Genomic DNA, 12,850 nt, shown 5'->3' on the forward strand with positions numbered 1-12,850 from the left:
GCCTTCGAAGAGTAGGTACCGTCATTATCACCAACTTTGCCCGCTTTTTTTTTTAATACGAATTTCTCTAAAGACATCACATCGTATGACTGTTTTTGCTCAGCACGTCCATTGTGATCAAACGCATCAGTTTATTTGAAAAAAAAATATTTTTTATCGTGTGTTTACCCATTTTTTTGCGTTTTAGAGGGCGAGCAAAGATATCCGGGGTTTTCGCCAACATTGCCCACGTCAATTTGGTATTCAAATACAGCTCGTATGATGATGATGTCTAAGGATCACTTAAAGGTTTTGGGCAATCCTACCATTCCCTGTTAATAACTTAGCGATAAGTGTAAAAACTTTAAAATAAATTTGCTGGGTAATGTTGCCTACCCGTTTTTGCCCATTTCCAAATAAGGCTCGCCTAAGCATTTTACAAAGGCTAGGGTTGTCACTTTTGAGAAAATCTGTTACAATAGTTTAATGGCCAAAAATATGATTTTTGTTGTGTTTTTCATTCGTTAACGGGATAAAACATCTAAATAAAGGATAATAAGACAAATTAAATACAGTATATATTTATAAACTTATTTTAGTGTACAAACATAACCTTCTTTTACTTGCGAAGTTGGGTAAATTAGATGAAAGTGACAACCCTAATCCGTTTTTGGTGGTGGGCAATGTTGGTATGGATGCCACATTACCGGATTACTTTGCCCACCGCTAAAACTTTTGTGTATTTAGGCCTTTTTAGTTTAAATCTCAATAGACATAATCTATGCTTCATGTGTTATAACTCAAACCCGGAAATATTTGTCAAAGGGATCTCAATTTTTTCTACTTGCATTCATTATTTATCAATTTTTTGCCCGCCGAAATATACCCTATATTAGACAACTCGCTCAAACTCAAAATTCCCAAGTCAAGTTATGCACAAGTTTGGTATATAGTTTTGTCAGAAATATAACCTATTTTCTACTAAAAATAGCAGGGTGGCCATAACTATTATAATTTTTTCTACATTAACGAATTTGTTTAAAATTGTCGTTTTGGGCAAAGTTTCCCTGGAGGCAAAGTTGGCGCTAATGACGTAACATATTATTGCAGGTGACTGTACATAAATGTTTCGGTGATTTTGAGATTATTTTTCAGGTTAGTTTACTAACAATCAAGTTATGCAGATACCGATTTCGTGAACGTATAAGTAGTAAGGTACCGCTATTGTTTAGCGATACTGATTATTTTTGAAGGTAAAACTATACCGGTTGAAATATAAAGATATTAAAATAACAGCAGGGACAACCATTTTTTATAGGTGTACCTAAACCATCATTGGCCGAGCGTTAGCAAAGATCTCCGTTTCAGCTTGGGCAAAAATGCTTTTGTATGTTCTCCTTTGCAGATCACATTTCTCAACTGATTCTCGTGAAAATTTGTAAGCAGGTTCGATAGAACTATTCAGTTTCGCTTTATCCGCCAAAATGGAATTGCCACCCTGCTGAAACTTTATTTATTTATATTCCTATTTAATGGATTTTGCACCTTATGAAAAACCGTATAGAGTAGTAAATAACATTTTACATCTGACTTAATGACATCTTGTTTTATTCGCTTTAATTGTAAAAAACGCGTATCTCGACAAAGCAATATTAGGTAGTAAAACAATCAACAATCAAATGAATTAAATAGGTACGTCACGTGTGACATGAACAAACAAGGAAAGCAACATTAAATGCATTGTTTCTCTTTCATCTTTCAATGGAACGCTTTTACCCTCAAAGGAGGCTAGTGGTCAATACTAAACTAAAAGTCCAATCTTAAAAAAACATGATGGGTCACTGACCTGTCCCAGTAAAGTGAGGAAGTGTGCGTGAAGTGCGCTTGTGTGTGAAATGGGGTAAATTGACAGAATCTGAAATTTTACCCACCGCTACCGTCGCCTTAAACGAAACGATTACTGTGCCAAATGGAAATCGTTCAATAATAGTTCTGCTAATTTACACAGAAACGAACTTAACGGTATGTGGACCAAGAGTCTACGTAACGTTAGTCGACCCAAAGTTACATTTACAAATAAATGACTCTGCGAAACGATGTTCGGCGAATCGTTGTCGGCGAATCGGTAATCTGCTAAAAGTTTCTCGGAGAATCATGGGTACCCGTATCAAATATTGAAGAATTTCACGACGACCTTATTCCCCTTATTCGCTTTTGGAATGGATTCACAATGAAAGCCAAGAATCAGACGATGTTATAGCTTCGCTGCGTCAGGTCGTGGTGTATAAAACCCGTCCAGTAGGGTTAAAAACATTGTGATTATAATTCTGCCGGATTAATGCTAGATTTCGGTGCATCCATATAAAGAAGCTAAAACCAAGTTTGGCTGTGATATTATGTCACTGGGGTTAGGTGCAGCTGTTGGTCTATACTCGATCTTTTCTCGAAGTATATGCCAAGGTAGTTAGTTTATATCGCCATAGATTCTTTACAACTATATTACTTGCTGTAAAACTCAACAATAGCAGATGACACAGCACGGGTAAAGTAATGGTGAATCGAATTCCTGACAGACCGAGTTTGACATTCAAAGACGACACTGATATGTGACGTGGAGAGAGTCGGCTGATGATGACAGATTCAGTAACATTCTAGTTAAGTGGAAAGACAGTAAGTATATTATGCTTAGAATAAATTTCCATCCAGGGGTCGTGAGTTCAAGTCTCACCCAAGACAGTAATTTTTCCACTTTTAAATTTATTCTAAGCTTAATAGCATCGTTCGCAGACGTTTCTGCTTGTTAAAAATTAAAACAGTATACAGTGAAACCTGGTTAATTGGCACCTGGATAAATGGAAAACCTCAATAATTGCAACCAAAAGTCCGGTCCCGGTCCCTTGAGACCAAAAGGCCTCTATAATTGAAATTTTGGAACCTCTATAATTGCAATTTAGATTTTAGGGCTTTTCGTAATTTTGCCTCTGTAATTGACCACGTCGCAACTAAGACCTCTATAATTGACACTGTGCTAAAAAAATCCGTTATTTTTGCTCTTCTTTTTACCTCTATTATTGAAACGAGTCTTACTTATTACCTCTGTAATTGAAATAATGTAGTTGTAGACAGCAGAAACAATATTTTAATAGCAATGATCATTTTATTTATATCTTCATCCAGAATTCAATTTATTTATTGGGTATCTATCACAGCCTGTAGTAGGTGAAATAGTTTTAATTAAATCAAAAACAAAGTATGCTTTTTACATTCCAATAAAACTTTCTTCTACAATTCAAGGGAATTTTTTAAACCCAAATGATTAATAAGAAAATAAAGTAGTAATTAATGTAGTGTAAAAGTGCAAGTATAGACAGAAGCTATATATAGACCAGAAACCCAGAACGTAAGCGTGTAAATCTACTTTCAATGGTTATTTGCACCTCCATAAAATAAATTTGTCAGAACGCAACCTCTATTAATGAAAACCTCTATAATTGACACAACGATTTTGTGAACCTCGTTAATTGACACGACCTGCTTAAATGAAAAACCTGTTTAATTGACAAAAAATGGCCGGTCCCTTGAAATTGCAATTATCCAGGTTCCACTGTATTATGTTCCCCGACTTCTAACTGTTCAAGTGTTCAGGCACAATCAATATTAGGGTTGTGAAGAGATGAGAGAAAAAGATTCGATCAAAACGTTGATGTTACAGCTCCATAATTAGTTATAAACTATATTAAACACATGTCAATACTTTCTTTTTCCTTGTGAATGAATCAATATTCATTTTATGAGAACTTTTTCAAGGATTTCCATATGATGTAGGTAGTTGAATTGAGATTACTTTATAATTGTTGATTATTGTTTTCAATTATTCTATAATCGTTTCGGTGTTGATTCTTAAAGAGAACTGTGATGATTATGTAAAATTAAAGACTTATGAATTATACTAGTGTATTGTTGTGTAAAATGTTGGATTTTTTTCATATTATTTTACAAATCCAAATGAATTTGCACGTTCGTTAGATACAGATAATTCCTGAACGTCACTTTCGTGCATGCGATTTTTTTTATGATGAAGGGTCGTTGAATTGTTTTTATCATTTTATACGTGTATTTTATAACAAATGAAAACGGTTCACATGCATTTTTCATGAGTTTTTGCAAAATATTTTTCCCGCCCGTAAAGGGAATCCTCTTACCCAGCGCAAGTAATAAAAAGCACGAAGGATTCATTTCTGCAAAAAAACAAAACACACAAAATAAGTACCTACCTTACGACTTTGTGAGTAGGAATGAGTACGAAATTGTGAAACGATAACACTCGGAAAACGTAATGAAATTAAAACATATAGCATAAACTATTTTTTTTCCTTTTTCTCAAACCTAAAGAATTTCCTGGTCCGCCAACAAATAACACGTTTTGAAAGGAAACGTAGGTACTTTCTGCTATATTATGCTAAATAAAAATGCCAAACAAAAAAATAAAAATTGCCGCAGAAAATGGCGAGAAATCGTACGGCAAGCAAGTCTGCAAAGAGTATAACGACTAAGAAGAAGAAATATAGTAAACTAAAAAGCGATCTTCCGATAGTTATGTCCTCAGAACAGACTCGACTTGAACCATCTCCCGTCCGTCTGCGATACAGGCACAGGGGACATCACAATATTAAGGACAAAGGCCTAAATCTACTTAAATAGGCATTAGAATAATACTTTATTAAATATTTAGGCCTAAATCTTTAATAAAGCAGTCGAGTCGGAGACGGCTCAAGTCGAGTTTCGGTTGGTACCTGGCACCTAGCTGGTTATCGCCAGTGGATGAAATAATATTATTTCAAGCCACTTCGACTTCATAGTTAATTGCATTTATATTTCAATTTACATTTGGAAATTGATTTTCGCGTCATGGTTTGTTCGTTTCACTGATTAACGAGAATGTTAATCAATAATCATAATCATAATATTTATTGATAATATGTACAAAATAAATTACATGTCACATTTTATACAGTGTATAAAGATTATATTTAAGTATGAATTTTCACTACATAATGTAGGTTGTACTTAATATATTACATCTACCGTAGTTCCTAAATTTTAAAGAACTCCTTATGGTCGTAGAATGCTTGCTCGACTAACCAATTTTTTAATTTGTTTTTAAATACTGCTACGCTTTTGGCAACTACTATTGAATCCGGGACTCGATTGTATACTTTTGGGCCTAATATGTGAATGAGCTTGTCCGACTTGTACTCCAGTATAGTAAAGATACGGTTACGTTAAACATTAATTAGTAATAGGCAATTATTTTTTTATTCCTGTTCTTTAGATAATTTTAAGATACTTTATTTTCGAATCCAACCAACTTTCTCTCCGGAAGTAGGTAAAAAAAAATAGTTTAAAAATTGTCCGTTCTTGTTTGTTAAAAATAGTAATAGTATTTTTAGTTCGTAAACGTGACGAAAATAATATTTATAATGAGTCGACAATGGAATCAGTCAAAATATTTACACGGAAAATAACTAATTCAATAAATGGCGGGGCCTCACGGATATACGTCGTAACTTGATATAAAAAAAAGTAATAATTAGGTCTTTGATTGAATTACCATAAAACTACCTCATTAAGCTATTTATTCGAGAATCCCACATCAATATTATTTGTATCACTTGTATATATATTTACGCCTTAAACATGCTAGAAAAAATGGTTATAGATATAATTTCTTGCAGACTTTGTTCTGATAACGTTCAAAGTGATATTCAATACATAATCACACAAAAATATGGTCAATGTAATAAATATGTGCATTTTAACAAATTCGCTAAATGAAACTACCAAATTTGAACTCTTTGCGCTAATGCTAAGGATTACATTTCCTTGCGGCGCGCGGGACAGTTTCAATGCGGGCGGTGGCGGGAGTTCGTGCCAAGGACGCGTGGATAGTATGTAGGTAAGTATGTACTTACCTACAAGTTGCTACAAGTGACAGGCCAATTCGAACGTGCGCGGGCGTCTCGCCCGCACCAAATATTTGTGCGGCCAAGTCTGAGCAAAATGAACGCGCGCGTGAATGATAGTTGATTAAAAATAACTGATATCATTTCCAATATTATTTTTATATTGGTTCATGTTCAAATTATATTCGTAATTATATACGTCAATTATGACCCACTACAAAATTAAAAATTGCGCAAGTCTATCTATCGTTCTTATTTAATTTCAGAATGGCATAGTGGGGAGTGGCATTATAAAAGGAATACTTATTATCGTAGTCATTTGACAGTTTTGGTGACACTTTCACATTCTGTCACAGCGAAGTGTGTAGGCCCACTCTTTAATTTGATATTGAAGTCTATCCAACAACTTTGTCAGTAGAAAAAGGCGCGAAATTCAAATTTTCTATGAGACAATAACCCTTCGCGCCTATTTAAGCGTCTGTAGACTTTTTTTTTCAACAAACGTATTATATTGACTATTTCGTGCTCTTTCTATTCATAGTTTACGTTCCTAAGTTCCATAATAAGTATAACATAGTATAATAAGGGTGCGTCCCATGAGATATAACTACATAATATATAATTTCATATTAATAACGTTCACAAGATATAATGAACGTTTGCTATAACATCAAAATCAATATTTTTATTAGGAATAACGGTCATTTAACATAATACTCATTTTGTATAATGATTTTTTATATAACACTCAAATACTATAAATTCAGTTTATATAACATACATAACGTATATCGATCATAGTATATACTATCTTTTAGTATAATGATTATAAAATATAATAGCGTATGATATACTAAATAGGTTATAACTGCCACCCCTATACAAAACAAGCTGTTGCCAGAAAAGTAGGTTAGGTTAGGTTAGAACTGCGACCTCTACAGAATACAAACTGCTGCTAGAAAAGTAGGTTAGGTTAGAACTGCGACCCCTACAGAAAACAAACTGCTGCCAGAAAAGTAGGTTAGGTTAGGTTAGAACTGCGACCCCTACAGAAAACAAACTGCTGCCAGAAAAGTAGTTAGCGGGCATAGTGAACACCTTAAGCTTTGACTCGACATAACAGAAAAATTTAATAAGGAATAAATGAAAAAAGTGTCAATAATAAGTCTTTATTTAATAAACTTTTAATTTAAAACAACTGTTTAACAATTGCTGCAATTTAGAACAAAAGGTAAAAATAATATTTTATTCGCTTTGCCCAGGGTGCCGGGTAAACTGAAACAGGCCTCCGGTTAGAACTGCGACCCCTACAGAAAACAAAAAGTTGCCTGAAAAGTGGGTTAGGTTAGGTTAGAACTGCGACCCCTACAGAAAACAAACTGCTGCCAGAAAAGTGGTTTAGGTTAGGTTAGGTTAGGTTTTTTTTTTTTTTTTTTTTGTTCCTCTTATATTATTGATTTTTGATTCAATATTTATATCTTTCTTCATTCTATTTCATCTGTATTCCTACTTACATAGTAATTATACTTAACATTTAGACATATAGTCTTAATAACTACTTGACATTTTTAATGCGCCAATTCGCGTCCAACCAATTTGGCGCAAGACTTGCCCCCCCTTAGTTGGTCGCGATTTGGCGCGGATCATTAACTTAACATCTAATCAGATAGTCTTTCTAACTAGTTAACATTTGAGCAACTACTTGACATTCGAACAATATTCCCTCTTGGAACTTAGTTAAAGTCAACTCTAGTTTATGTTTAATGCGCCAAATCGCGTCCAACCAATTTGGCGCAAGACTTGCCCCCCCTTAGTTGGTCGCGATTTGGCGCGGATCATTAACTTAACATCTAATCAGATAGTCTTTCTAACTAGTTAACATTTGAGCAACTACTTGACATTCGAACAATATTCCCTCTTGGAACTTAGTTAAAGTCAACTCTAGTTTATTTTTAATGCGCCAAATCACGTCCAACCAATTTGGCGCAAGACTTGCCCCCCCCTTAGTTGGTCGCGATTCGGCGCGGATCATTAACTTAACATCTAAACAGATAATCTTTCTTACTAGTTAACATTTGTGCACTATTCCCTCGTGGAAGTTTTAAGGATATCTTAAGGATCAGCTTTAGTTTATTTAATTTCGCCAAATAGTGCCCAACCAATTTGGCGCAGGACCTGCTCCCTCTGGTTGGTCACGATTTGGCGCAAATCATTGACTTCAATATAGTACAAATAATCTTACTAACTAATTGATTAACATCTAAACAGATTGTTTATAAGTGTTCACATTCTCACAGTTCACCGTACTTAATTTGGCGCACTTAATTTGGCGCAACTTAATTTGGGCGCACTTAATTGGCGCAGAAGTTCAAATTTTTGCACAACTTTGTATAGTTCACGCTGTCCATTTCAACGCGCAGGGTAGCCTGTCCATCTTTATTACAGTCCGGTTTGTTGCGTATCACTTTTTGTTTGTAAACCGTTTACCTTTCGTACTAGGTTCTGCGCACGTAGGTTCGCGCGCGAGTTAAACGGAAAGCACTGTGCAGTGTTTAGCATACTCATGTCAGATTCACTAGCACTTTTGTTTTTATTGACTACTGTTTAGTTTCCTCTGCGCCCAGAGTTAGGCACGAGATTTTGGCGCACGGGGGTAAGCGCGAGGAATTTGGCTCACCTGGATTTGTTCACCGGGTTCTCTGTTTGTTGGCGGAGGACTAGAGAGCCGTAGAACCATTTGCCCTCGCCGCCGCCTTTAGCACCTTCAGCGAAAACTTCAAGAGATGCCCTCGGGTTTTGTCATCTGCCATTAACTGCTTGAGACTGCGTTGAGTCAGTCTGGTGTCCGTGTTCATCTCACACTGCCATCTTTCGTTTTCGAACCTTGTGCATTCTATTAGGATGTGGGTTACGGTCTCCTCTGATGACCCGTCGCAAGGACAAAAGGGATCGTTGGCCAATTTGAACCTGTGGAGGTACTGCTTGAAACCGCCGTGCCCAGTAAGCATCTGTGCTATAATGTTGCTGCTTACTATTTTGCCCATTACCTTGTTTGACGTCCTCACACTGTCAAAGAATAGTCGTGTCCCCGCCCCTTGCTCTGCCGTCTCATATCTGTTTTGCCATTTTTCTATGGTGAGGGCTCTAATAGTTTTCTTGGCATAAGAGATGGGAAACTTGTCGTATGCCGGGGCTCTCTTGTTGTGGAGGGCCGCCTGTTTCGCCAGCTCATCCGCCCTTTCATTTCCCGCCAACCCTACGTGTGCCTTTATCCATTTTAGCTGGACCGGCCTTCCTTTTTCTTTAGCGGCTTCTATTTTTCCTCTGATCTCCACTGCGATCGGGTTTAACGTGTTAGGGTTGCTTACTGCTTGCAATGCCGCTCTAGAATCACTGTGTATCGTCGCAGTCCTGTTACTCTTTAGCACCATGTCAGTTGCCTTGTGGAGCGCCATCATCTCCGCCTGGAAGACCGTACAATAATTCTCCAGGCGAAAACTAGCGTGTTGTATCTCCTCATCGCCCTCCCACACTGAGACAGCTGCCCCCACCTTTCCCTCAATTTTACTTCCGTCTGTGTAGTAGTTCCAAGCCTCTGAAGTCTCGATCTGTTCAGCTTCAGTCACCCAGCTGAATTCCCATCTTCTCCTCCTAGCCGGGTGGGGTAAGGTTGACGGGTGTACCCTAATCTGGAGCTCCCTTCCCGGAAGCTGGGACATCGGCTTGCCTCTTTTTATCTCGTAGAGTTCGAGTTGCTCGCTTAATCGCAGGTCCAGAGGGAGTATCCGCGCCATTGTCGCGGAAGATATTAATGAAACCGTTCGGTGTGCCTTTGATATTTTTATTGCGAAGGCTCTGGTCACGCTGTCCAGCCTCTTCTTAGCGTATACTCTAGCTGCGATGCTTCCCCAGGCTCCTGCCGCATAGAGTATTGTGGGTTCGACCACCGTGTAGAAGATGGTTCTGAGTATATCAGGGTTTAGACCCCATTGTGCTTTGGCCATTCTGGCGACTACCTTATATAAGTTAAGTGCCTTTATTGTGACTTCGTCCAAGTGTTGCCCGAAACCCAGGTTATTGTCTATGGTAATCCCGAGGAGTTTTACTTTGTTTGTTATTGTTATGGGTACTGCCCCAATATGGAAGTAAGGGGTGTCATATTTAAGTTTGCGGGTGATGATCACCGCTTGAGTTTTATGCGGCGCGAACTTTAGTTTGTGTTTATTTCCCCACTTTTTTACCATTTCAAGCGCTCCATTAATTTTCGTGTTTAGCTCTGTTGTCGTCTTCGCTTTAGCCATAACCAGTATGTCGTCCGCAAACGCTTGTAATTGGGCAGCTCTGCCCTCGGCCTCTACTAGCAGTGGGTCCAGCTGAAGATTCCATAGAAGCGGGCCCCCAATCGAACCTTGTATGCATCCCCTGGTGGTGTTCACCTCTACTCTCTCGCCCAGGTAGTTTAAGACGATGCGCCTATTTTCGAGGTAGCTTCACAAGACACCCACAATCCAGTCGTCTTCGCAGTGTTTCTTTATTTGTGTTATCATGATTGGCCACCATGCCCCGTCGAAAGCTCCCTCGATGTCTAGGGAGACCAGTGCCACGATTTCCTTATTCTTCAGGCCCTCCTTGGCAAAGGTGATGACGTCATAGAGTGCATCCTCAGTGCTTTTTTGGGCTGTGAATCCATATTGTCTACGGTTTAGTCCCTCATGCTGGGATATCTCCCATGTGAGTCTGTTGAAAATCATTTTCTCCAAGACTTTGCCCATAACCGGTAGGAGTCCTATTGGGCGGTATGATTTGGGAACCGCATAGTCATCTTTATGGGGTTTGGGAATAATCCTGATGTGGGCCACCTTCCAGCATATTATTGGGAAGTATGCCAATCTTAGGCACTGGTTGTAAATTGCCAGTATGATCTCTTCGGTACTATTCCATAGGGATAAAGCCGCTCCGACTTTGCCCTCAATTTTGCTGCCGTCCGTAAAGATCCTTAGATCAAAGTTTGTGTTTCTTTGATATTGTTCCTCGTCCATTAGGCGTCCGAACTCGAGGCTTGCTCTCTCCGCTGGGTGTGGCGCTTTGATGGCTGGGGTCATCTGTTCGATCTCCCTGTCACCGAGCACCGGGTGTGGTAGCCCCTTTTTGGCTTCGTATAGTGAGGCTGCCTCTCGGATCCGGAGGTCGAGAGGGAGCAGCCCAGCAAGTATCAGCGCCGAATGCAGGGAGACCGTTCTGTAGGCCCCACACATTTTTTGCGCAAAACCTCTCTGCACCACATTTAACTGTTTCCTGACACCGAGTTTGTTTGCTGCTGGCGCCCACGCACTCGCTGCATACAGGATTACTGGCTCAACGGCTGCTGTGTAGATTAGCCTTACTATGTCTGGGTTTAAACCCCAGCTGACTCGAGCCGTTCGCGCTAATAGTTTATATATACCCAGTGCTTTCTTACAAACACTGGCTATATGCGTGTTAAAAGTAAGACTCGAATCAATAGTAAGTCCTAGCAGCTTTATTTCTTCAGCCATTTTTATTTGTATTCCTCCCATGGCTAGGCGCGGGACGTCAAACTTTAACTTGCGTGTCAGCAGCATCGCACAAGTTTTATGTGGTGCAAATCGGAGTCTGTTTTTAACCCCCCACGCGAACACATGCTCCAAGGCAGCATTTGCCGGTCTTTCTATGTCCAGGGCGGTCTTTCCGTCAAAAACCAACACGATATCATCCGCGAAAGCCTGACAGTATATTCTGTAACGAGACAGATGACCTCTGTGCACGTTCATCAAAGTTATGGGCATTTAGTTACATATAAAGATGTTTTTACATAGAAAAGAATTATTGGGAAAAATAAATTTATTCATAAAAATGTTCTCTGTCATCATTAAACTAATTAATTATAAGTTTGATTATATGTAAAGATGTTTTATATAAACTGTAAACATAAATAAATAGATAGAAAGATATATGGTTTACATAAAGCATTGCAGACATTACTTATGTCTAAGTATGACAATATTAGTGTTCGCTTAATGAAATAAAAAACTTAATTTTGTTAATTTCTAAAAAACTAGAGAACTGATATACATAATTTCATTGTCAAATGAGTCATTATATGTGTATGGTACATAGGAATTTAATAATTAGTCAATTCATTAAAATAAATATTTTCATTATACATATATGGGATAAGCAAATAAAATAAAAAATGAGAACCTGTTCTAGCTAATAATCGTTAAAATTATAGAAGCATATCATGATTCATTTATGTAGAATGTAATTAAATAAGGCATTGAAATTTTATAATATCTTATAAGCTAAAATTTGCATACAATTCTTGAGTGTATTTATGTATGGATGTAGACCAAGAAAAATCTAATTTTGTATGCCATTGTGAGATCAGAAGGATTTGGAGGATTAAGGGAAGTGTATTTTAGTCAATTTATATAGTATATTGTATATAAGGTGGGTCATTTAATTAATAAAAGATCATGTCTTTACTAGTACTAATGGAATTTTTATAAGGAAAGTTCAGTTGTAAAAAAAAACATGAAAATAGTGTTTGTATTGTTAAATGATGCAATAGAAAATTAGATTATAAGCTTAAGAATTAGTTTTAGCCATAAATAAGAGTGGGAATACTCCAAAATTCCTCATAAACATGCAAATAAAATGTTAGATTGTTTTTGTCCATTACTTCAAAAGTATAGAGTTTTGATGAAAGAAATTTATTGAAAATCGTAGATAAAAAATAAATACATCCAATTTAGCTTAAAAAATCACTTGAAAACTAGCAATTATTGTAAAAAGTAAGAAAAACAATTCTCATAGGAAAATTTGCAGTATACGGGGTCATTGAAAAATGGACCTTAATTTCATATATATAAAGTTCAAATTTGCTTGCA

The 12,850-nt window shown here is 37.3% G+C and overlaps 2 protein-coding genes across 2 annotated transcripts in view; both read right to left on the reverse strand.

Annotated features, from left to right (window-relative positions):
- The window catches only part of LOC134799712 (uncharacterized), a 96,662-nt gene extending 91,756 nt beyond the window's left edge, over window positions 1-4,906 (reverse strand). Inside the window, exons 1-2 of the mRNA XM_063772148.1 lie at window positions 4,773-4,906; window positions 4,182-4,217 (exon numbers count right to left, since the gene is read on the reverse strand). Coding sequence (XP_063628218.1) covers window positions 4,182-4,215 — 34 coding nt within the window. The 5' untranslated portion in view covers window positions 4,216-4,217; window positions 4,773-4,906. The remainder of the gene's footprint in view (window positions 1-4,181; window positions 4,218-4,772) is intronic.
- A 3,753-nt stretch (window positions 4,907-8,659) lies between these two features.
- LOC134799713 (uncharacterized) lies at window positions 8,660-9,946 on the reverse strand. The gene has a single exon (XM_063772149.1). The coding sequence runs from the start codon at window positions 9,944-9,946 to the stop codon at window positions 8,660-8,662; it is 1,287 nt and encodes a 428-aa protein (XP_063628219.1).
- Between the last annotated feature and the right edge of the window lie 2,904 nt (window positions 9,947-12,850).

The sequence above is a fragment of the Cydia splendana genome, chromosome 18 (genome assembly GCF_910591565.1).
Source record: "Cydia splendana chromosome 18, ilCydSple1.2, whole genome shotgun sequence".
NCBI lineage: Eukaryota > Metazoa > Arthropoda > Insecta > Lepidoptera > Tortricidae > Cydia > Cydia splendana.